The 26,634-nt window shown below is 43.6% G+C and overlaps 1 protein-coding gene across 1 annotated transcript; it reads left to right on the forward strand.

Moving 5' to 3' along the window:
• Positions 1–957: 957 nt before the first annotated feature.
• Positions 958–25,552, forward strand: NAAA (N-acylethanolamine acid amidase). Its single transcript, XM_032768076.2, has 10 exons — positions 958–1,191; positions 2,521–2,682; positions 9,436–9,562; positions 10,746–10,836; positions 12,982–13,058; positions 17,033–17,205; positions 18,388–18,450; positions 19,068–19,134; positions 24,390–24,418; positions 25,471–25,552. Exons 2-10 carry the CDS (start codon positions 2,615–2,617, stop codon positions 25,544–25,546), a joined length of 771 nt encoding a protein of 256 aa, XP_032623967.1. The 5' UTR covers positions 958–1,191; positions 2,521–2,614; the 3' UTR covers positions 25,547–25,552.
• Positions 25,553–26,634: the final 1,082 nt, after the last annotated feature.

Here is a 26,634-nt window from a genome sequence, read left to right on the forward strand (position 1 = left end):
TTGGAAGATGAAATAAAGTGCATGTCTGTACCACCCCCCTTGTGATTGCACTTAACCAATTACTTTTCTGTAACACTTTACCATGCAAATTTTTTATTCAGAAATAATTTCATCCTGTTTCTGCCACATTTCTCCCTCATCTCTGTCCTGTTTGTTGGCTAAGCCTAGGGCTGGCTCCAGCTTTTTTGCCGCCCCAAGCGGCAAAGCCCCAAAAAGATAAAGCTGCCATTGGCAGCTCTACTGCTCCACTTCATTTTTTTGGGAGCGGGTCCTTCCCTGCGAGAGGGGGTGAGGCACCTGCTGCTGAAGACCCGGACATGCTGGCCCTTTTCATTAGCCGCCTCAAGCACCTGTTTCTTTAGCTGCTGCGGGCCCTGGCTGTCCCTCCCCCCACCTTCCTTTTCTTTTGACAAGTTCCCTTTTAAAAACACTTACCAGCACATCTCAAAGCCAGAAGTTAGAAGCTGGATTGATTTTTATTATTCCAGTTTTCCCTCCACTTTAAAAGTTTCTACTCTAGAAAATGTAAAAAGTGCTTGGTTTGTATAATACCCACCTCAGCTTTAAGCGTTGGTAGAAAGTATGAGCCCATACTTTGGAGTAAGGGGAACTGCTGCCTTGGGTGTATTTGTGTATGCCTACATCGGGGCTGGAACTAGGGGTGCTGCTCCACCCCCTGGCTTGAAGTGGTTTCCATTTTATAGACTAGCTTTACAGTTTGGTTCACTGGCTCTCAGCACCCCTGTATGCAGCTGGCGCCTTGTGCGAATACACACCAGAAGCTCTAGGAAAGAGGCTTTAGTGGGTTCACACTGGGGTAGAAGGAGGCTGGGCTGGGGCTGGAGCCCAGCTGGGGCTCAGTGACAGGAGCTGGGCCCCGCCGCAGCACCCGGTCCAGCCAGAGCCCGGCCGGAAGCGGAGGGAGGCGGTGCCCGGCCCGGCCCCGCCGCCGCCCGCGGGGCTGCTCCCGCTCAGACCGGGGCTTGGCAGCTCTGCCGCGGGGGGCCATGGGTGCGGGCCGGCGCTCGCGCCGTGGCTCCGCTGCTCTGGGGGGCGGCCGGCGCGGCTTCCCCGCTGTGCAAACGTGAGCCTGGACAGCAAGGATCCGTGTAGCAGCGCTGGCTGCCCGCCCTGCCAGCACTTCGACCCGTCTTCCCTGCGGGCGGCCCCCCATTCGGCCCGGGTCATCCAGTGGTTGAGCGAGCGAGCCGGGGGGCAGCAGCGCACCGTGGGGCGCCGCCATCCCCGCTGTCTGGACCCCACTAGGTCCTACACCCCAACCCTGGGGCGTTCGGCTGGGGCCCACCTCCCGCCTGCCTCCGTTTTTTCCCGAGCGCGCCCATACCGCTGAGCGTCTGGAGCTGGTGGGGCAGTGCTTCGCCCAGCTCCGCTCCGGCGGGGGCATGGACGCCAGGCAGCGCGCCATGAAGGGCAAAGGGGACCCCCCCCCCCCCGGCCACGCGGCCAGGTTCTGAGTGCGGCAAGCCGGCCTTAGGCCCCACGCCCATCGCTCTGCCCCTCGCCTTCTCCATCCGCTATCCTTTTGGCCTTGCGGTCTTGTACAGGTTCTCGATTGCGGAGTCAGGACCCCTCGGGGATTGTTGGTTATTACATGGGAGGGGTGATGAGCCTGCAGCCTCCCATTCCAAACCGGCTTGCTCCAGCACTATGTAATGGCTATTAAATATGATAAAACATATTTTCTAATTTATTGGGGTGGAGGGGGGGGTCGCACACTCATAGGAATTGCTTATGTGAAAGGGACAAGATTTGGAAATGATCATGTCTTGTCATATGTTCCTTGCCGGAGAATGGCACCTTGCTGTGATGGTTACCAGAGTGCTAGGCTGTCAACGCTTGCCCTGGGGCTCTGCTGGCTGAGCAACTACATTGGTAGCAGGTCTGGAAGTTATGCAGAGGGGCCTGGAAAGCATGTTGCAAGGGGTGATGGGCCCATACTTTGTACCGTGAGGAGAGGGGAGTACTGGTTAGCTGTTCTGCCCATGGCTGGGCAAGGCGGTGCTCAGCGCAGTTTGTGTTTCTCTGTGTGCGTGGAGTTTGCAGCTCAAGTCTAATCATATACTTAGGCTTTTTTAAGTAGGAATGTCACGCCTAATATAGCAATTTTTTTTAACCCCCAATACCACGGTGATGGCTCGTTAGAAATGTAAAATTAGGAGTTTGAGGGACCTAATGGTAGATGAAAAAATTGCATCCTGTAAACCCTTAAGCATATTCTTAACTTTATTCCATGAATCCTGCTGAACGCACGTGGGATTACTCATGTGGATAAAAATCTGTGGATCGAGGGGATAAGGATCGTGAGCCTACAGGCCCAGCTAGCACAAGTGGCTGCTAAATTAATATGATAGTGCAAACAACTTTCTGTCTGGTGCTGAGCAGATGGGCAGTGAATCAATAATGGTTAACTTGTGAGCTGTAGATACTGTTTTATACCACTATGACTGCCCACACCCATCTTCAACGGAACGATTAGATGATATTTGGGGTGTCTTTCAGTGAAACTGTACTAAGTGGGGTCATGCTGCCATTTGGCCGGTAGCAGAAAGACTGGAGTCTTTTATCCTCCAACCTTTGCAGGAGAGATCTGGGAATGTGCAAAGCACTGGGATTTAGTGTTGCAGATGGAATTCTCATCAATTTGGCCTATGATATTTCTGCGTAAGTATAAGGAGGAGTGTGTCTCAATGCAAAATGGCTATTATTTGAGTTGCTGAAAATGATTAAATCTTGATTCTATATATGAGATTGAATCAGACTGAATTTTGAGCGTATAAATCATCAAGCAACATTAATGCTTTAATGAAGGAGGGATGGTGCAGTAATGTATATATGAAACTAGGGCTGTTGATCATAGTTAACTCACGTGATTAACTCAAACAATTACGATGAAAAAAATTTATCACAATTAATCTCGTGTTAAACAATACAATACCAACTGACATTTATTTACTTATTTTGGTGTTTTTCTACATTTTCAAATATCACTTCAATTACAACACAATGCAAAGAGTACAGTGCTCACTTTATATTTATTTATATTTGCGCTGTAAAAATGAATAATAGTATTTTTCAATTCACTTTATACTACTTCGGCGTGCATCTCTTTATCATGAAAGTGCAATTTACAAATGTAGTTTTTTTTTTTTGTTTAACTGCACGCAAAAACAAAACAGTGTAACTTTAGAGACCTACCAAATCTACTCAGTCCTACTTGTTTAGCCAATTGCTAGAGAAATAGTTTGTTCACATTACCGGAAGATTATGCTGGCCACATTCTTCATTACAATGTTACCTGAAGTGGAGACAGGCATTCGTGTGCACTGTTTGTAGCTGGCATCGCAAGATATTTATGTGCCAGATGTGCTAAAAATTCCATCGGCATCTTCATGCTTCAGCCATTGTTCCAGAGGACATGCTTCCATACTGATGATGCTTGTTAAAAAAAAAAATGCGTTAATTAAATTTGTGACTGAACTCCTTGGGGGAGAATTGTATGTCCCCTGCTCTGTTTTACCCGCATTCTGCCATATATTTCATGTTATAGCTGTCTCAGATGATGACCTAGCACGTGTTGTTTGTTTTAATAACACTTTCACTGCAAATTTGACAAAATGCAAAGAAAATACCAATGTGAAGTTTCTAAAGATAGCTACAGCATTCGACCCAAGATTTAAAAATCTGAAGTGGCTTCCAAAATCTGAGAGGGATGAGGTGTGGAGCATGCTTTCAGAAGTCTTAAAAGAGCAACAGTCTGATGCGGAAACTACAAAACCCAAATCACCAAAAAAGATGCCACTAGCAGAAGGTTGATTTTCTGACTCATAATGATGAAAATGAACATGCCTTGGTCTACACTGCTTTGGATGGTTATCAAGCAGAACCCGTCATCTGCATGGATGCATGTCCCCTGGAATGGTGGTTGAAGCCTGAAGGGAAATATGAATCTTTAGTGCATATGGCCTGTAAATATCTTGCGACACTAGCTACAACAGTGCCATGCAAATGCCTGTTCTCACTTTCAGGTGACATTGTAAACAAGAAGCAGGCAGAATTATCTTCTGCAAATGTAAACAAACTTGTTTGTCTGGGTGACTGGCTGAACAAGAAGTAGGTCTGATTGGACTTGTAGGTTCTAAAGTTTTACCTTGTTTTATTTATGAATGCAGGAGTTTTTTTGTACATAATTCTACATTTGTAAGTTGCACTTTCATGGTAAAGAAATTGCTCTACACTACTTGTATTAAGTGAATGGAAAAATACTATTTTTATTTTTTAAAGTGCAAATATTTGTAATAAAAAAAGTGAACACTGTACATTTTGTATTCTGTGTTGTAATTGAAATCAATATATTTGAAAATGTAAAAAAGTCCAAAAATATTAAATTATATTCTATTATTGTTTAACAGCACGACTAATCACAATTAATTTTTTTAATTGCTTGACAGCTCTAACTGAAAGATCAAAGCAAACTGGCAAAGAGCATCCCTTCAAAAGCTCATTAGATCCTTAACAGTTATAAAATAAATTTAGATTTGTTTAATCATTTAGGCAGTAGGATTTCACTCAAAGAGCAGAAGTAAGGAGGATTTGTCTGGGAAAATGAGTTCTGTTTTTGTTTTTGTTTTTTTTGTTTTGTTTATTTTAAAAAAGTTGTTTAAGTATCACTTAGCTTCCGAGTGGAAACAAGTACATTTGTGTTTAAAATTGTCATGTTAGCTGTTGTGGTTATAGCCACAACTTACTTTTTCGCTTTATCTATAGTGGGAAAATGAGGATAGTTCTCTTTCCTACTGTGGATGAAATTTAATTGGGGAAAAAGTTAACTTTTTTGTTTATTTTCAGTCAGTTAGTGCACGAGGAAACAGAAACAGGCTGTTTGAGTTCACAGCACTGCAGAGAAATGTTTAATTTAAAAAAAAAACCCTCAAATTTTTTGTCTGGAAAAATTCACTCTCCATGTTTGGTTTTGACCCCTTTTCATCACAGCAGCTGAATGTTGGGCTCCCTCTAGGTGACAGCAACTTTTTGCAAGCGTAACTAGCTGATAAAACACTTACTTAAAGGCTAGATATAACCGTGTATGAAGCACTTGCTGTGAGGTAGTCAGTGCTCTCTGCTCACAATGAAGCCATTAAGAGTTGAGGATTCTCCGCATCACACTGGATTGGGCCCTAAAACATATGTGAGGTGGTGATGAAATAGCAACAGAAAGTTAATTTGTTGCTAATTGTTTCTGTAAGTAACAGTAGGGAGAAATTAGTATTGGGGAAATTAGAAGCTGCAGAACTGGAAATAATCTGCAAACTAGATACCATCAGATTAGGCCTGAATAAAGACTGGGAGTGGTTGGGTCATTACAAAACCTAAACTTACCATATATATATGGTTCATAAGCCGAATATTTTTAGTAAAAAAGAGAAACACCAGAGAAGGGGGTCGGCTTATGAATGGATATAGAGAGGTAGGACACAGCCTCTCCCCGCAACAGAGGGTGCAAGGAGTGGCAGCAGAGCCAGAAGGGAAGAGGTGGGGTCAGAGTCTCTCTGCTTCTGGCCGTGCTGCTCTCCCCCCAGCCTCCACAGCAGCTGCAGCTTCGGGGCTGGCAGGCTGCAGTTGTGCCGCTTGGCCCTGCCCCCCAGAGCACGCTGTGGCAGCACCGCCCGGTCTGCCCGCCATAGCAGGCTACGGCCATGCTTGCTGCCAGAGCAGCTCCAGCCAGGTCAGAGACATCCTCCCCTGGCCCTCCCCAGATAAGGTGGGAAAGGATGGGATGGGGAGAGTGTGGGGGTCCCGGGCTAGGAGGGAGGTCATGGAGGGATGGTCACAGAGGTTACTCCCCTGACTCCCAGCTTCTCCCCCTCGAAAAATTTCCCCACTAGTTGCTGTCCCGGCCTGTCAGGGAAGCAGCTGGCGTGCCAGGACACTTTGTTTACTGTGGACGCTCAAGGTAAATAAACCATCTTGGCCCGCCAGTGGCTTATCCTGATGGCCCGGGAGCCAGAGTTTGCTGGCCCCTGAATTATAGAGTCGGCTTATGAATGGGTTGTAAAAATTTTCCATTTTTACTTATCCATCTTGGGGGCGGGGGGGTCAGCTTATAAACGAACTGTCTTATGATAGGGTATATACGATAATTTCCCTAATACTAATTTCTCCCTACTGTTACTCACACCTTCTTGTCAGCTGTCTGTAATGGGCCACTCTCTTACCACTTCAGAAGTTATTTTTCCTCCCTGAGTATCCTGTTGTTAATTGATTTATCTCACTAGACTGACCTAACACTTAGTAAAACACTCACATCCTTTTATGTATTTATACTTACTTCTGTAGTTTTTACATCATACATCTGATGAAGTGTGTTCTAGCCCATGAGAGCTTATGCCGAAATAAATGTGTTAGTCTCTAAGGTGTCACAAGGACTCCTCCTTTTTTTTACATTCCTTCTAGTTCAGATCAAAGGTATCCTGAGTATAACTGAGTGCAGTTCCATTGGAGTCCTTGGAGTTGCACCTGTTTAAGAAAGAGTTGAATATGGCTTTTAGAGTTGGGTATGTGCTACTTTGGAGTGTGCCGTGATCTACAAGTGATGATCAAACATTCAATAATTATCCTAGTGTTACTGCATGACACGAATGCCACTCAGAATGAATTCTATATTTTTTAATAGATTTTTATATGGTGATATGTACTTTGTTTCTTAATGCTAATAAAAGCCAAATAGCTCTGGTTAATTATTTTCTAGCTGAAGAGTTGCCTATTAAGAGTTAAAGACTGTAAGGTATGGTTTGCTTTGAGGGAGCATTATTATAGTGAGACCGATTGCTGTAATTAAGGTTATATAACAATTTGCATTTTAAACTCCTGTTTTCCAGTACTCATAACTTCTTTGAACTTTAGCTTTTAAGTAGAGGGAGAGTGGAAAAAATGAGGTTTTCATCAGTATAAAAATGTTCTTGGAGGCTTTTTTTTTTTTTAAGTTTAAATGCTGCAACTGCTGATGTAAGGAAGCCGAATGTGAAATTTGGCGGGGATATCTCTCTCATTGAAGGAAAGTGTCTTAATGTTCTGATGAAAATTTATTTTGATTTGACGGAGTCTGAACGTTTGAAAATCACATTCTATGTAAGTGTAGTGCAGGGCCGGTGCAACCATTTAGGCAAACTAGGCAGCCGCCTAGGGCGCCTATTGGTTGGCGGCGCCTAAAAGGCCCCTCAGACAAGGAGATGGAGTGGAGATGAGTTGGGTCGGGGGGTGCGCGGGGAGGGCTACCCGCAGTAATGGCAGGGGGGCGCACAGGGGAACCGCTCCCCGCCCCAGCTCACTTCCACTCTGCCTCCTCTGCTGAGCACACAGCCCAGCTCTGAGTCTTCTCCAATCAGTGTCGCAAGCCTGGGCGGGGAGGAGAATTAGAGCAGTGCCGGAGTGCTCAGTGGAGGAGGCGGAGCGGAGGTGAGCTGGGGCAGGCTACCCAGGCAGGGTTAGCTGCCGTGGCTGGGGGGAGAGGGGGAAGTCTCCCCGGGTAGGGTAGTTTGCTGTGGGGGCATGGAAGGGGGGGGGAAGAGGGGGGGGGTTGGCGGCGGGGGGGGGGTCCCGGGGGTGGGGGACTGAGTTGGCCGCCGGCGTGGGGGGGGCGGGGTTAGCTGGGTGGGGGGTGCAAGGTGGAAGTTTTGCCTAGGGCGCAAAACTTCCTTGCAGTGAGATTTTAACTAAGAAATGCTAAACTTATAATATGCACTGCTAAAGGTCATGCTACAGTTGCTTGAGTGACAAATTTAGCAATCCAGTAACAATGAGCTGTGAATGCCTCAATGACTATTAGAGCTGGCTGTGAAATTTTTGACTCAACTCTTTTGTCAGATGCCAATTCGTTAAGACTGAAATTGTTTGTGGGAAGATGGTTGTGACAGATTACTTCTCTCACAGTTTTGGGGGAAGTTTTGAAATTGTCGAAATGTCTTGTTTTGAAACATTTGAAATAAAAAATTTCCATTTTTCTGTTTAAAATTACTTTTCATTTAGAAATGTAAGTTAATTAGAGTTTAAAATATAAAACATTAGAAGGTTGAAATCAAAACAAAGCATTTTGATTGACCTAAACAGATGTTTTTTTTTTTAATTGTCAGTTTGCAAAAACTTTTGAGACTTCAACTTTTTGTCCCAATTTGGGCCAGAAAATGTTTTCAGAATCTTGAAAATTTTCCCAAGACAGGAAAAATATTTCCCACCCAGCTCTATTCACTATGTCTTGTAAGACAAAAAGCTGCACAACTGCTGGGACTCACTTCTGTGGGCGTCATGATGAATAGGCTAGGGCATTGCAGAGATGTTAAGTTGCACAGTTAAGTACTCAGGTCAGGAGCAGTCGATGTTAAGAGGCTGCATGTGGAATTTGAACTCCTCTCTTTTGTGTACGTACATTGTAATACAGTCTTTCATTACATGATTACATCCTGTTTCTTAAATAATATAATTTTTTTCTACAACAGTATGTACATATAATTTTTTTAATTCTGATACATTTGTATAATTTTCATTGTCAATAATTCAATATCTTTTTTGATTTTTGCTTTAGAGAGTTGAGAGCCAATGTGTAAAGCTTGCATTTTAATATCAGGCCCAATCCTGCTATATTAAGGGTAATTACTGTTTTAGGCAAGGATGAAGAGAGACCTAGCTAAGTTAATTCTTTTTAAATTGACCCTGGGCTTGTCAAGGTAAGTATAAATACATCATATATTTTATTGGCATAATTTTTAGATTTTTCCCAATTTGTTTTGTATCCAGAGAAACTGCTGAACTGGTTGATAATTTGCAGCAGGCTGGGGATTGGTACCTTTAAGGTTAGTGAAGGAAAGCAACATGTTACCTACTTGAAAAGATATTTTTATGGTTGGAGGAAACTGAGATGCCTACATACCAAGAGTAGCACCTGACCTTATAGCTAGGAGTTATAGTGCTGTGTTCTAATTGTGTTTGTTGTATAAGTAACTTGCATGGACTCTGTTGATCTGTCAGACAAAGAGTAGCACATAGGACTATGGGATATTTTAGATGTGTATCTAAGCCAGTAAAAACAATTATTTGCCGATATATACAGCATAGAAATGGTATATAATTAAAGACGGCATTGTAATGCATATGCTGAAAGGGGTGGAGAGAAGGTTGCAAACGCAACTTTTACTTTCACATATGAGTGTTTACATTGCTTTGTGGTTTCAACATGTTTTTTTTAAATTGTAGCTGTTCAACATTTGTATATGCAATGCCATAAGTGTTAGTGGCACTTTTACAGAGAAAATGAAATAAAGATTCAGTCACTGCTGTAAGAAATTTCCTGAAAAATTATTCAATATTGAAAAAAATGTCTGTTTTGGCGTTTTTTAAGTAGTTTCTCTTCTTATGTTTTCCAAGGTTTTGTACCAGTATTGTTGCTCAAGATTCCAAGGGAAACGTTTACCATGGTCGGAACTTGGATTATGCTTTTGGAGATATTTTACGCAAGATTACAATTGACGTGCAGTTTATGCAAAATGGGCAGGTATGGTCTGTTTTTGGCATGGGTTGATGCTGTTTTCTGAGAATGGCACACAGGTCTGCATATATTTAAGCAGCTGGATTTAGTGAATTGAATAACAAATCCACAGAGGAGCGCAAGAAAATGAGTAATAGAATATTTACTATTTAGAGTGCTTCTCCATCTGTCCAGGTTTATATTAACAGAGATTTGTATATCATTGTAGTATCTGAGCACTCCCGGCAGTCTCTCTAGGACTACGGTGTAACTGTGTTTGAGTTATTCATTTCTGGGCACCAAAATATCAGAGAGAAATTGAAAAACTGGACAGAATTCATACTAAAACAAAATTGACTTGGGGCCAGGAGAGACCTACTTATAAGGAAATATTGAAAGAGCAAAATATGTATTGGATAGTGAAGGGATGATACAAGTTTACAATTATTAGAATGGTGAAAACTCCAAGAATGGAGAGGAATTATTTAAGGTGGTACATGGGGGGATAACAAGAGTTTAATGGAAGGAAATTAAGAAAAGGGAACTCAGACTGAGTCTAAGAAAAATCTTCTTGATTGTGTGATGTATTTGACTGGAGAATAGTCTCCCAAGGAGACCAAATGCAGAGGACATTTAAAACACCATCAGAATATTTGAACATGTACAATGGAGTTCTTTTTTAGTGAGGAGAGGGAGTGGAGAGCCGAACAGGTAATTTTCGTTTCTGATTTCTCCCTTTCAGCACTATCTTTTCCTTTTTAAGAATCTTATTGCATGGCTGTCAATCTGACAACTTCTGCGAACATTATATGCACTGACCAATGTGTGTGTTTTACTTTTTAATATTTTAAATGATTTATTTGCTGTTGCAATCTCCTCATACCTGTCTATCTTAGAAATGGAAGATTCTCCTCACAGTCTGATGCTCTTGAACAACATTTTAATAGCAGTTGGGTTATCCTAAGCAAGGAAGTGCAGTGGAATTTAATCTTTGCTTTTTTTTTATCTTTAGTTTCCTTCTCCTTCAGTCATGATGCAGATATTTTAATGTCATCATGTTATTGTGTTCACTTTTTCAAATGACATATGGTGGAATCCAGTTATTTCTTTACTGGAAATTCACAGGTAAAATATAAGATGCTGTTTTGGAACGTATTAAAATCATGTCTGTCCCATAAACTATAGAATGCTCTACATATTCTGATTTCAGGTAGCGTATAAAGGTACCACATTTATGGGCTATGTGGGCTTATGGACCGGACAGAGTCCACACAAGTTTACAATCTCTGGTGACGAACGAGGTAAGTCAAACTCTCAACCATAGCACTGTCATACCAAAACATATCAATAGTTTAACTTCTTAGTTGTAAACGATGTAGTAGAACATCATTCTAAAGCACTTTTGTCGAAGCGAGGTTGGAGCTATCACCTTACCGCTGACAACTCTCCTACATTGGGTGGGACTCATTGCAGTTCAGTTGCTTTTATCCCTGTCCAACTTTTCTGCCAGAGTCTCCCTCAAACGTGCTGGCCACTGAAATGGAGTAGAGCACAACTTTCTAGCCTTCTGCGTACATAAGTACCTGGGGCCACCCTGGAGAGGAGAAATGTTTGGATGTCTACACGACAGCATTTGAACTTCAAACAGCAGAAGCAGGAGATAGGGGAATTCTGGGGAGGCCCAGGAGGAGAATTTGTGGGCCTTTGAGGAGACACCACTGAGGAAGGGAGACATGGGGCTGAGAGAGTGAGACCATCTTGTGCAGGGAGTCAAAAGGCTGGATCCCCTGGCCTGTTCCAGTATGATGGGGCCCATGCATACAGGGCAATGCAGGGGAAAAGAGAAGAGATGCAGTGGGATCTTCAGTGGGCGGAAAGAAGGGTTGAAGACAGTGGATTAAAGGATAAGGGAAGACTGAGAAGCAGTGGAGACCCACTTGAAGGGTCATTGGAGAGAGAGAAGGGATAATTGATGACAATGGAAAGGCATTTGGGGCCAGTGAAGGCAGAGGTGGCAATGCCCCTTCACATTAGAGGCCATTCTTTCTCCCTTGGGGACCTGAGTTTAGATTGGAGGATTGAGGGGCATGTATAGAATGGTCAGACCTTGGATCCCAGTTTTTCAAAGAAGCAAACCAATGTTTAACTTGTGGGGGGGCAGCGAGGGGGACGCAATGGTGGGGAGGCAAAAGGAAAATTAAGCATTGTAAATATTAGAGATGGGTCTGAGCCCCAGAGTTGAGAGGTACTTTGATGTGGGTCAAGTTAGGCCTCCCTTGTCCACCAGCAACTGGACTGAGATGGTGATTTCGCGTCATGCACTCTTATATGCTAAGGATGTATGACCGTGGTCTCTACAAAGAACGATTACACCAACAGCAGCATGTGGGGAGCATGTGTTACTGTGGTGCAGAATAACAACTGCCGCTGGGTTGCTTTCTTACCTCCCGCTGAACCATTGAGATAAAATTGGGGGAAAGGGTCCTGAGACTGGAGGAGGTGATGGCTCTACATTAACCTAATAGTTATTTAAGTGACGGGAAGGTCTCTTCCTGTGGATTTTCTCCTTTGTGTTTCTAGCCCGTGGATAATTTTAACCATAAATGTCTGTTTCTGTTCTGCTTAGTTTTCTTCAGCCAAACAATAGTTTCATCACTAATTTTTTAGCTGGGCTCCAGATTTCTGTCCAGCACTTTTCATTCTTTGTAGAATTACAGTACAATAAATTATACAGGGAACATAAAGTAGGAGTGTTTCCCCTAGAATCTGTTAACAGTTTAGGCTAGGCTGGCTGAATTGTGGCCCTGTCCATAATGTGTGTTACAAGACTCTGCCCTCTGTTACACTAACCTCAGCCTTTCCCTTGCCCAGTTTCTGCTATGAAGAAATAATGTTTATAAATGGAAAAGTCAGCGAGTCACCAACTGTAATGGAAAAGGAACTGGGGGACTTTTTGACTGAAATTGCTAGTGCTTGTCTTTCCTGAGAGATGTTGAGTATTTGTTGTGACTGTGAAGTGCCCCTTCAAGTCACTTGATATTGAGTCTCCTACAGTGATTTTACTTTGGGGTTTTTGGTGTAGGTAAAGTGGGACAACTAGTCTTTTCTCAAACTCTGTGATAGTGTTGGTCACACTGTCATAGTGGCTGTTGGATTGTAGCTATTTGGTGGGTCATTCTTCACCCAAGAATTGCTACAGCTGATGCTGAAGTTGGTAGTCAGTGGCTGCCACTTTGATTCCCAATAGCAGCATGGATGGAGAATTTATTGTACTGGACTTTGGTAGTGAAGGAGAGAGAGAGGATTATAGAGATTGAAAACGGAGCTTGAGAGGAGAGGTGAAGGACAGTAAGATGGGGAGAGATGATGAAGATGCACAGTATAGGTATTGGTTGGCAGCAGGAATTGCCTGCATGGGTAATAGCACTTTCCGTTTCTTTTTGCAGATAAGGGAAGATGGTGGGAGAATGCAATAGCTGCTTTCTTGAGTCGAAACGTCCCAGTCAGCTGGCTTATCAGGGATGTAAGTATGCAAAGTATTTCATCTTCTTTATCTTAGTCACAAGCTGTTTGAAGATGCAAACTATAATAACAACTGTTTTTCCATTTTTCATTTGCATTGAAAATTACATAGATACACTGACAAGTATATGACCTCTATAGGAGCATATTGTATTGTCTGAGAGTTTTTGAGCTATAAACTGTCCTAGGGCAGGAAATAGAGGCCCTTCCAGTACTGCAGGGGCTTCTTACCAGAAAGCTTGAATTTATCACTCAATAACATTTACGTTTCTGTGAAAAAATGCCTGTCCCACAGAACAGGAAGTATTTTAAGGGACCAGGTGGATACAAAATAGTGTAAATGCATAATAGCGGCACTGGTAGCTAGACCTACAGGTGGGTATGTGATAGGGAAGGTATTTTACACTACTTGCAAGTATAGTTGCATATATAGGCTATTACTTCAGAAAGTATTCAACTTCACAGTGAGAATTGCACAGGCACTTAAACCTCTAGCTAAGTTTGTGGTTTAATGGAGTCACACGTATGTGATTTGCTGGGTAGTTGGCAAAATAAAACTATGCTGCTTCTCCATGTCCTGAATTATAACAAACGAGGCTCTTTGGTTTCCAAGTAAAATAAACAGTATATTCCACTGCAGAGCAGGTTTGCAGTGTCTGAAAGCAGCGCCGTAGTTGGCAGTTTTGAAAAGTCTATCTACTCTGCAGTCAGAGGTGTGACTGCAGCACATGTAGACACAGCTGAGCTGGCTTTGATCTAGCTAGATCACGTAACAAAAGCTGTGAAGCCACAGTGACATAGGCTGTACAAGCTCTTTTGGGTCCTTGGGTATTACTCAAGCAGGTAGCCTGTGCTGCCATGTCTTCACTGATACTGAGTTAGCTAGATGAGAGCTAGTTTGAATCTTCCTGAGAAGATTCAACTCCCATCTCAAACTCGGAACATGAACGAACACTTCTGCAGAAGCTTGTTAGTTGTTGAAGGGAGTCAATTTAAAATAACCACCTGCTTATCCACTGTTTTGCCTTCAGCAATATGTATGTACTGAAACAATTAGTGTAACAGTTTTTAATTGTAAACCAAAAAGCCTTTTGTCAGAACATCTCAAAATGAAGACATTTGAAAAATAATACGCACCCTGTTGAGGCATCAAAGTGGCATTGTGGGATCTTATATTTGATTAATTTGGTGAAACTCCAAAGGGGGGAGATTAAATTGTCAAGGAAGGAGTCGTTATGTGTAACACTGGGTGTTTGTTGAAAGACTGTGAGTATACTAGGCTTCCTGAATTGCAGAGTTCCCCCTATAGCTGATTATTGAACCCTCAGTAGTAATAATTTTTTGAAATGCCGGATACATTTTGTCCAAAAGCTAAAGAAAATGAACTGTCTGTAACCGAACTCCATCTTGCCATGTTATGTGGAGTGAAGTTAGGAATGTACAGAGGGCTGCATAGGAAGTATGTGCACGAAGTTCTAAGCAATTATTAGGATTTCAGTGCACAGCTCCAGGGCTAGCTAAGGGAACCAAACAAGTGACTTTGAACGAGGTGATGAGAGGAGAACACTTACACATTGTTACACAAAAACCCAACCTCCTGTTTCTTTCCTATATGGCTCTCGTTCATGCACCTGATACTAGTTCAGCACATCTGAAATGAATTTGCAGATGCTGTCTAGAAAATGGTCAAGACCTTTGTACCATACACACAGTATGTTTCTTGCATAACTTCAGTGGAATAACAAGCAAACACTGAGACTCCTGTATATGAGAAAAAAACAAACCTTTGATTACTAGGAGCCAAACATAGCTAAACATTTAATTTCTTCATGTACCTTGTTTATTATTCAGTAACTCTTCACTTAATGTTCCTGAAAAAATGCTACTTTAAGCGAAACGATGTTAAGCGAATCCAATTTCCCCATAAGAATTAATGTAAATGTGGGGGTTAGGTTCCAGGGAAATTTTTTTCACCAGACAAAAGACTATATTATATGTATAGAAACACACACACACAGAGTATGAGTTTTTAACAAACAATTTAATACTGGTACACAGCAATGATGATTGTGAAGCTTCGTTGAGGTGGTGAAATCAGAGGGTGGGATATTTGCCAGGGAATGCCATAGTGCTAAATGACGAACTAGCACTTGGCTGAGCCCTCAAGGCTTAACGTGTTGTTAATGTAGCCTCACATGCTACAAGGCAGCCCGAATGGAGGGAGGGGAGGCAGCATGGCGGAACACACACATGCTCTGTGTGTGTGTGAGAAAGAGAGGGAGAGAGCCGTGCATTGCCTCTTTAAGTATTCTGACCGCACTTTAAGTACATTGGCCTTTTAAGTAGATCAGCAAATTGAGACAGCAGCTGCTGCCAGCAAACTCCCTCCATCCTGAGCCTTGTGCCCCCCTACCATGGAAATGGGGTAAAGGAACAGGGAGGGGAACACCCTGATATTAGCCCCTCCCTAGCCCCCCTGCACAGCAAGCAGGAGGCTCCTGGGAGCAGCTCCAAGGCAGAGGGCAGGAGCAGCACATGGCTGGGGGGAGGGACAGCTGAACTGCCAGCAATTGATAGCCTGCTGGGCGGCTGCAGCATAGGGAACTCAGAGGGGCTGACGGGAGCTGCCGGTCTGCCTTGGTTCCAAGCCCCTACCAGCTAGCTGCAAGGGGCTGCTCTGCCTGCAAGCAGTGGACAAAGCAGGCAGCTGCCAAAGGAGGTTAGAAGGGAGCACTGCGCAACTTTAAACAAGCATGTTCCCTAATTGATCAGCCACGAAACAACATTAACCGGGATGACTTTAAGTGAGGCGTTACTGTACAAAGTACCTGCTGTCTTTTTTTTTATTTATTTCACAAGCCCTGTTTGCTTTTAATTCCTGTACTGTGTTAATTTGTTAGGGTCAGTTTTTAAGGGAGTATTTCCTACAGCCCTAATCTTGCAAACACATTGGCACGTGCATAATTTTACACATATGAGTAACTCCATTGACATCAATGGGACTAGTCATTTGTGTGAAGTTACATGCATAAGTTTGCAGGCGCAAGGCCTAAATAACTTATTTGCATTTTTATCTCCTCACTGTCACCAATATTCACATAAACCAAAGTTAAAACTAAGGCCTGGAGAAACCTTTTATCTTTCATCCCATAATTTAGGGCTCAGTCCTACGAAGTGCTTCCTTGGAAATTGACAGCATTGCTCAGCTCCATTACTTTTCATCATTGGTGCTCTCTGGTTACTTTCTATATTTTACTCAGTTTGGACCGTGAAACCAGCGTACTCAATTCCTAGTCTTTGTCCATTCTTGGTTCTTGTGCCGAATGGTTCAAGTCGGGTTGGACAGCTATTTTAATGCAATTTTTTAAAATGTCATTTATTAGCTATGGGAAAAATGTGTGTTCACCAAATCTGGACCTACCAGACAATCGTGTGTTTGGGCTGGGATATTCAAAGTAGCCTAAGGGAGTTAACTACCCAAGTCCCATTGAAAGTCAGCTGGGAGCAGGGGCCTGATTTCCTTAGGCTCTTTTAAAAATCCCAGTCTTGGGGTGGTTTTTCTTTTTTTTTTCTTTTTTGGTGTCCTCATTCTTCCTAATGGGCCTGATGAGTTAAGAGGAACGACTCTTGGCATTAACTGCTCATTTGTGTGAGGATGGAGTTTACAATTTGGCTTTATATGTGGCCCCATCCTGCAGACATTTAGATGTCTGCTTAAGTTCAAGCACATTGACTAGTCCTCTTGGCTTCAGTGCGCCTAAAGTGTGTACATTGATGGCAAGATCAGGGCCTAAGTGAGAAACCATTCCCATACTACACAGATACCTACTCTATTGATCACTAAGCCAAACATTGACCTTTGCATAAAACGCAGTCTTCGCTGGAGCCGAGAGCTCTCCCATCTCCAAGCTGTCTTGATGCAGTGCTCGGCAGGCTGTGCAGTATTGATTCCCGGTGATTTTGGTTTTGCATTAGACCCTGAGCAAGGCTGCAGACTTTCAAGCTGCCGTTCTCAAACTGGCTGCGACCCCGATCATTGCGGACGTTTACTACATCGTTGCAGGGACGTCGCCCAAAGAGGGCGTGGTCATCACAAGGAATAGAAGAGGGCCGGCAGACATCTGGCCTCTTGAGCCTACAGCCGGAGCGTAAGTGGCCACAAATGTTGCTTTGTTTCACCTTTGTGAGCTGCTGTTGGGAAGAGTGTTCAATAGACCCGAGACCTGGTGGGAGGGCAGCATCTTGTGCATCTGCAGTGTCTACTATGGCTGAGCCAGGAGACTCTTTCACTGATGTCTTTGAATGCAGCTCTATACAGCTCTCCTCAGCCAAGGAAGCCACTTCCAGACAGGGCAGGGCCAGTTCTCTGAGAACAGGGGGGAGAAAAGGGACGTGTGGATTGATTTTTCTTTACTGCGGACAATAAACAAAATTGAGATTGTATAAGCCAGTGACAAGAAGTACAGTTCATTTACTGGTACAGATATAAATGCTATCCAATTGCTGAGCTGCTTCACTGACAATAATATGCTAGTCTACATGTACGTAGGATATTCAGGGTTGTTTCGAATTCATGTGTGTCGCTGATGTACAGGTCAGTTTACAAGTAACAGGCTGTTTTTCTGACTGTTAGCCTTGCACACTCACTGTGGGATTTGAAAGTTACACTGGATTCTTTCCTCCTTTTTGCATCATTGCTGGTAATGAAAGATTTGCACGCTAAACTGGGCCATCTGTGACCTATCTGCAACCCCACTAGTTTCAGTGAGGGGTGTATTGGGTAAATAATTTGTCATTCTAACTAGAATTTAGCAGACAATTCAGTTGATGCACAAGAAGAATCCAGCTAATTCACTGTTAGTCACGTTGGCTTTGCAGGGCTAACAGAAGTAAAAAGCATTTTTAAAAACCTTATTTTTTTCACTGAAGTAAAACAAACAGACATGCCAAAAAACTTAAGGTTCTTAGTATACTCAGGGAGCAGAGCCAATGAATGAGAGAGGTCTATTGTTATATAGTTTCTTCTCAGACCAGACTCCATTTTAAGGGCCTGATTCTGCTTCACTTGAAGTCAATGGTAGTTTTGCCTTTGACAGTAATGAGAGTTTTTCCAATCTCCTTAACAGTCTGTGTATGGGAATGGTCAGTACAACTGGGAGCTTGCCTTTTACTGTGCCATTGGGCTCCCTGTTGACGGGAATTGACAGATTTGTGGGGGAACCTTTTTGTTCTTTTTAAATAGAGACATAATGACTCATGTCTGTTTTTATTAGCCACATGTGCAACTGGGTGAAATTACACTTGCTTTTTTGGTTTGTTTTGTGGTGTAGGTGGTTCCGTGTAGAGACAAACTATGACCACTGGACAACCCCTCCTCCATTTGATCATCGAAGGTGAGTTTGAGTTGGATTGTGACCTTGGATGCCATTTTCGTATATAAGAGGTGACACAGACTTTTGGGTGTTCCCCTGAGCAGCTTTGTGTGCTGAGCAGGCAGCTGCTTCAGCTCCTGCAGCATCATTCGGAAGAAACTAGACCAGGTAAGGAGTGATACTGACTGGTTCCAGTGCTCTTTGGCTGGGAGCACAGTGGTTACGAGGTGACGGCTCTCTAACGTGAGACAGAAGAAAATTGTGGGAAGGGAAAGATGCTTGGGGTTGGTGTCCCAATAGAAAACAGAATTTAACCCTAGTCACAGTATTCAGGCACTGTTTGGAGGCATTGTTAAATGCTTCAGCATCATTTTTAGTTGATTGACTGTTTGATGCAAGGGCGCAAAATATGTTGGCAGACTGGCTGCAGTTCTGTAGCTATATCCTTTAATGGTAATGCCTCTCATTCAATTTTATGGGGGACTGGATTCAGCTCATACCATCTTTTAGAGTCATTGAAACCCAGGTAGATGTTTTGACATGAGTTGATTTTAGTGGCAAACATTTCTCATTCAGGTTGCATAATGTTTTATATGATGGCTATTTTTCTTGAATGACATTGCATCATTTCCTTGCAGAACTGCAGCCATTAAAGCTCTCAATGCCACCGGATGGGAGAATATTAATTTTGAGACCCTCTTTCAGGTATTTCTTTTAAATTTTGCATCATGATGTCTAGCTGTTGACTTAAAATTCTGCTGTTTGGAGAGATGGTTAGAGCAGCGATTGAGGAATGTGATCGTTTTTAGTGAGGATTTGGAAAACTACATAGGCAGTGCATGGTGAAGGACATACAGCAAATGGCTAATTTTTGCTCATTTGAGTGGCTGTTGTCATTCAGAGTCACTGGAACTGTGCTCTAGTGATGGAGAACTGAGCCAGGCTCTGCTGCTGATTCAACGTGTGACCATAGGCAAGTTACTTAAGCCCAAATTTTCCAGTGTCTATTAATTGTGGGTGACTCAATTTTGGAGCGGCCAAGCTGAGAATCCTGGAGTGTAATTTTCAGCCCCCACTGGCTTCAACTGACACTGTGGGCGCTCAGCTTCTCTGAAAATTAGGCTGGAGTGGTCTCAAACTGAGGATCCAGAATTAATTGGGCACTTCTGAAAACTAGATCCTTACCCTCTCTGTGTCTCTGTATTCCAACCGATAAAACGTGGCTGGTAATACGTATTTCACAGAGCGTTAGTTCACAAGATTGTTCAAGTGCTTTGAGATCCTCAGACAAAACATGCTGTAGAAGTATAAATTATTATTGCGGTTTTAAGGCTGAATTTGAAGATCTGTATTAAGACTACTTATATGCTGTACTAGTGCCAATGAAGGATCAGGGCCCAATTGTGCTAGGCACTGTACATACAAGAAGAAGACAGACTCTGCCCCAAAGAGTTTATATCTCCAGTTATTCAAAGTCTGTCTCAGAAATACTTTGCATACCAGCTTAATTTATTTTGTTGTAACTTAATGTAAATGTATTCAGATTATTTTTCATCTGAGACGGGGCAGCTTTGATTCCTGTGGGGTTTTTAGGCAGTAATTCAGATATGGTAGACTTTCAGAAGCATATAAGGGAGTTTAAAAGCACAAGTCCCACTGATTTCTACCCATTATATTTAATAACTGTGGTGGTTTCAATCAAGGGTTTTTTTGCAATGCTTCAGAAGTCACAGGGGAGGAGAGAAGAATTTTAATTATTTTGTAATTATTAAATTATCATGAGCTTTGGCAATGACTTCTTTGGTGGAAAAATATGGCAACAACACAAAACTTAGTTTCAGACAGAAATTAAAACTTTTAATGGAGAAGTGAAAATTGGAACTCCACAGATGTTTGGATAATGGAATATATTACGAAAAATGAGTATAAGTCAATAGAAAAAACAGTATTGGAATTTTTAATTTTTTTTTTTAGTTTTTTGGTCATGGGGACCGTTGGCAAAGTACTGTATTTTTTTTGAGTGATGGGCTTTGGATTTGGAGGTGGAATTAAATGCTTCCGTGGTGTTCAGAGTCAGAATTTTGGTTCAGCCCTTGTAAAAGAATATGACAATGTGTGATGCCACATTCTCAAGTGACACGTCGTCTCCAAACTCAGATAATTCATCCTTTCAAAATTCTACCTAGCACAGCCGTAGAGGCCACCAGATTAACCATGTACAATCTCTGCAGGAGGAATGACATTACAGCAGGCTCAGACTCAAAAAGTGCCAGAGCCTGTTTTCATGCCACAGTATTCCCAGTTTCCACTGAGTGACATTACTTGCTTCTAAAATGCTTGCGTTGTTTGGGTGGAGAGATTTTTATAGGCGAAGCTGAGCAAGATTTGATTTCAGTAATTGGGTTAGTCCAGGGACTCTCAAACTGGAGGCTGGGAGCAGGGCCGTCCTTAGCCATAGGCAGAATAGGCAGCCGCCTAAGGCACCACTAGGTCTGAGGGCACCGCTCTGTCAGACAGATGGGAAGCAGTGGGGCATGTGAGAGCAGGGCTGCTGGGTCTTAGAGAGAGCCAAATGCCGCACAGTCTGAGGGTGGGGATTGGCTGCTGGGGTCTCTGGGAAGCGGTGGGGGAAGGAACTCACCTGTGAGTGTGACTCTTTCCCCTGGTGTGAAGTGAGGCAGGCTCCGTGGCTCTGGCAGTATCCTTTGTTGTCCCCCATAATATCCATTCTTCTCCCCCCTGCCCCACGGAGCACCCCATCTTTCTCCCTCCTCCCACGGAGCCCCCCTCTCTCCCCTGTCCCCTCCCTGGCTGCCTGCTGAAGAATGAAAGTGAAAGTAACTCACTTCCTTGGCAGGCAGCCGGGATTGGAATGGTCGCACAGGACTGGGCTGGGGATAGCCAGATAGCATGTGCAAAAAATCAGGACAGGGGGTTGGGGTAGGGTGAACAGATGTCCCACTTTTATAGGGACAGTCCCAATTTTGGGGTCTTTTTCTTATATAGGCTCTGGTGCCTATATAAGTCAAAGCCCCAAATATCGGGACTGGCCCTATAAAATCAGGACATCTAGATCTGGTCACCCTAGCTGGGGAGCGCATCTCTCCCCCGGGCAGAGCTGTACAGGGTAGGATGAGCTGCTGTGGCTCCGTGGGTGCCCACCCCCCCGAGATCAGATGCTGTGCTAACTTCACCATGGTCTGTTGGGCTGGTGGAGGTGCCTATTGGCGTGTGATCAGACCTGAGGGTTTGCTGCTGCTGCTATCACTCTGCACCCTAAGAGGTGGATTTTGGGGTCCTGCAGTTTTCCACCTATATCCTCCTCTACTGCAGCTGTTGGATCAGCAGGCTGGGGAGTGAGCCTAGCAGGAAAGCAGTGCTGTGTTGCCATTTAGATTGTCATTTAACAAATTTGTTTGCCAAAAATGCTTGCTAACCATCCTGAATTCAATTACAAAAAAAAATCAATATCTTAGCCAAAAACAGAAAATTAACTTGACAATTATTTGTGACAAGTTTGGTTTGGGGAAGGGAGTGGGCCAGTTTTCATCAGAAAAACAAAAAATCTTGACTGACTTTCCTATAGCCCTGTTACTGCTAAATAGAGCCCTCCAACAACTGTAAGATGCTCATCTCCTTACTAGTGTATAAAGCAGGGGTTCCCAAACTTTAACAGCCCGCGAACCCCTTTCACTAAATTGTGAAGTGTCATGAACCCTCTCCTAAAAATGAATATTTTCAGGGAGTTTAAATTTCCTCAGTGTGATGGATGCCCCAACTGCCCGCCCCGCTCTTCCTGGGGCTCAGGCTGGGGTTCGGGCTGCCGGCTCCCTGCTGATGGGGCAGGGCTCAGAGCCCTGCCAGCCCCAACTGCCCAGCCCCACTCTTCCTGTTACTCGGGCTGCCAGCCCCACACAGAGCACTGGAGCATTCAGGCTGCCGGCTCCCTTGCTGACCGCGGGACTGCAGGGCTGCCTAGCCCAAACTGCCCAGCCCCGCCTCTCCATGCTGGGCTCGGGCTGCCAGTGTCTCTCCCCTGTCGCGGTGTCTGCCCTGGTCCACCGCTGTCTCCAATGCCTGGGGTCCTCTGGCCGCCATTAGTGAAATTTTCTGGCAATCCCCTGTAACGTTCTGCAAACCCCCAGGGGTTTGTGAACCCCAGTTTGGGAACCACTGGTATAGAGCAGGGGTTGCAACCTATCGGCACATGTGCCAAAGGTGGCATGCCAGCTGATTTTTGATGCTCTGGGGTTCCGGCTGCTGCCCCATTGCGCAGCCGGGGTCCTCGGCCACCCGGCCCCACTCAGTACCTGCTGCTGGCCTGGGACCCCCAAGGAACCCCAGGCTGGCAGTGGGCTAAGCAGGCCGGCCGGCTGAGACCCCCTGGCTGAGCACTCAACCACTGTCGGCCTGGGGTTCATTCACTCAGCTGGCAGCAGGCTGAGCGGGACTAAATTCAACGCAAAATGGAAAACAAGAGCAACTAATGGACAAAGTGCAAGAACCTAGAGAGCCTCCTGAAGCACGGTGATAGTTTTGATTTAAATGGACTTGAACTGTACGAAGAATTGAGTACACTGTCATCAGTGTTGCCACATGCAAAATCATGATGGCATTGTACAGTTTTCATACCAGCAAACTTGTTGATATACATATATATCCTAATGTGTACATTGCCACTCGTATTCTACTGACAATTCCTGTAGCAGTAGCATCAGGAGAACAGAGTTTCTCAAAACTAAAGCTCATTAAAAACTATCTCGCTCTACAATGAGTCAGGAAACTTGACTGGTCTTGCTATTCTTGCAATCGAACAAGACATCACTTGTCTTTGTCATACGATGACATTATTACTGATTTTTGCAGCCCAAAAAGCCAGAGAGATTGCTTTTAATTAAAAACAAATCCTTGTTTCAATACCTCTTCATAGAAATTTCCAATAATATGTTGACAAATTAAAAAAAATTATATTATTTGCATCATTCTGTCATATCAGAATTTTTTCTATAGTGCTGCTTCTTTAGTGCTCGTCCATCAGCATTACAGTGGCTTCACTACGTTAAACTGGTTTTAGTAACATGCCTGTGGCAAGTTTTCCAATACTGTAAGCTTATGTTTGTGTTGCTCAGATCAAGTCAGGCACAGGGGCACCAGTTTAATAATCCTGCCTAGGGCACCATAAATCCTAAGGATGGCCCTGGCTGGGAGGTTACTACATGGGGGGGTCGCAAGCTGTCAGCCTCTACCCCAAACCCTGCTTTGCCTCCAGTATTTATAATGGTGTTAAATATATTAAAAAGTGTTTTTAATTTATACGGTGGGGTCACATTCAGAGGCTTGCTATGTGAAAGGGGTCACCAGGACAAAAGTTTGGGAACGACTGGCTTAGCCCATTTAACATATGGGGCTTGATCCCAAGCCCACAGAAGTTAGCTAAAAGCCTCCCAATTATTTAAAGCCCATTGGGCTTTTGATCAGGCCTATAACATAGAGTAAAATTCTGCACTATTGTGGGCATGGACTAAAGGACCCAGGTCTAGAAAGGTGCCTCATTCCCTTTAGGAAGCTATGAACTATTACTTTTAAATGAGGAGCGTGTGTAACATAGCTGTGTTCTGACTGCTCAGACAGGAGCATGTGAGGGATGCAGGTTGACTGTATCACCAGCATTATCAGATGATTTCTTTTATACAAGCACATGTATAAATACTATAGATGCTGAGGGGGTAGAATGTAAGGAGAAGGTTGATATCTGCCTCTTAAATGCAGGAACTTGACAAACCTTGGGCATTCTCAAAGCTTTTTTGTTTAAAAATGTTCAGTAAAATGCTCTGATTTTTAAAAATGGATAGGGTAATCTTTGATCTTGCATTATCCATCTTAAATAATTGTATCCCACTGTTTCTAAATAGCCTTAAACACTTCTTTTAATCTGACACAATTTAATTTTTTTTGAATAGGTATTATCAGTGAGGCCGGTCTTAAACAAGTAAGTATCATGTTTAGAAACACAGATCAGTGTCCACTGCCACTCCAGGGCAGTTTACATTTAATATCAATTTCGATTGTCAGATGATTTTCCTTTAAATATGCAAAATATCCCATGATTTTCCCCAGCCATAAACACTGCTACCGTGCACAGTGCTTTTCAGTGTCTGCCCTCGCTTGGGTTTGTTTCTTTATTGGAACACTCGCTGTTCAATGAAAGAATCGTATTTCATAAGGCTCAGTCCTCCTGTGCGTGGAGTCTAAACTTATAGTGATATATAACAGTGAAGCAAATTGATATTCAGACCAGCTACTCTTCTGCTGAGTGGTGCATCTTGCTCTTAATGTGTGGAGTGTTCATTTTCCGCTTAGTTGCAACTCTTGCCTTTGTTAATCAGTGTTAGTAAATTTGCTTTGCTTTGAAGAGGAAAAAACAATACATGCATACCATAGCTACTGAGTATAGTTTTACAAGCTATTGCATGCCTAACCAGCACTGAGTTCTTTCACTTGCTCCATAACGGCTCTGTATTTTAAAACATTTACATCTTCCCCTTCTTCCCGTTGTCCTGTTTTAGTTTTCTGTGTAGCTCAGTATTTCCACAGCTTCCTTCACTCACGCTAAGAGCTCTGGAATGGGTTTCTCGGGGTCAGCAATAAGGATTTAATCACCTATATATTGTGCTTATACTCTTTCTCACAATTTGAATTCTGTCACTGTAGCAATTGAGATCAATAATATTAATATTTTAGTAAACTGATAAAATAAATTGTGAGTCTGCAACGAGGGCATATTTTCTGCTGGGTAAAATTCCCTTGATGTCTATAGAGCTGTGCCAGTTTTCACCGGGAGAGAATTTGGCTGTCAGCGTTACCAAACTCTTCTGGATAGTTCAACACTCCGTGCCTTTTTGTTGTTTTGATTCGGACACGTAGAATGTTTGTTTCTGCTAAGATTGATTCTATTGCTTTGCTGCTGTTACCTGTATCTTCCTGGATTTGGGATGGTATTTTAAGCACACAGTACATCTTTTTTTCCCCCTTTTCCCTCAGTTACACAATATATACCACAGTAATGAGTGCTGCAGCCCCAGACAAGTACATGACACAGATCAGAACCTTGGAGTGAACATGTGTAAGTAACATATTGATGCTGAGAGCTGTTTTCATTGAATATGAACTCTCAGTGGTACCTGTGGATGGGATTTCCTGTCCTATTGAGGTGAAGGAACTTTGTGGGAACTTAGGGTATGTCTACAGTACGAAATTAATTCAAAGTTATTTTATCTGAATTTCCTGAATCGAGTTTTTCATAAGAGCTCAACTCCCACTGAAGTTCAGTGACCTGCTCTTTCAGTCCTGGGTCGGGCCTAAAAATCACACTTAATTTTATGAAGCTTGTAATGATGCAGTTTAAATGTCCAGCAGGGGCTAGAGGTGCAGTCCTATAAAACAGTGGCTTTCAAACTTTTTTTCTGGCAACCCAGTTGAAGCAAATTGTTGATGCCCATGACCCAACAAAGCTGCGGATGAGGGGTTTGGGATGTGGGAGGCGTTTGGAGCAGGGGGTTGGGGTGTGTGTGGGGGGGAGTCAGGGCTCTGGGCTGGGGCCAGGGATGAGGGGTTTGGGGTGCAGGATGGAGCTCTGGGTTTGGGGGAGGGCTCAGGGCTGCGACAGGGGGTTGACGTGTGTGAGGGGGTCAGGACTCTGGGCTGGGGGTGCAGGCTTTGGGGTGGGACTGGGGATGAGGGTTTGGAGTGCAGGGATGTGCTGGCCACCACTTCCCGCAGCTCCCATTGGCCAGGAATGGTGAACCACGGCCACTGGGAGCTGCGGGCAGCCGTGCAAATGTAAACAAATCGTCTTGTGGCCTGCCAGCGGATTACCCTGATAGGCTGCAGGTTGCCCACCACTGCCCTATACGATTAGTTTTCCTTGATGGTCCAATTTTGAATGAATTTTGTAATTTGAATGGATTTGGGTTTCTCATATGTCAATTAAACTACAAATCACTTCAATTGTTCATTCCCTGCCAAGAAACAGCATGTGCATGTACAAGGAGTGGCAATTGCAGTCTAAATTAGATATTTGAACTTTCACCTTCTAAAAATACAAAGCAGAGAAACTGTGACTGCTGCTGCTGCATTCCCATTCCTGGAAGAGAGGAGAGTTCCTTCAGGGCCAAATCCTGATCCCATTGACTTCAGTGGGAGTTT

This window comes from Chelonoidis abingdonii, chromosome 5, assembly GCF_003597395.2.
Source record: "Chelonoidis abingdonii isolate Lonesome George chromosome 5, CheloAbing_2.0, whole genome shotgun sequence".
NCBI classification, from domain to species: Eukaryota; Metazoa; Chordata; order Testudines; family Testudinidae; genus Chelonoidis; species Chelonoidis abingdonii.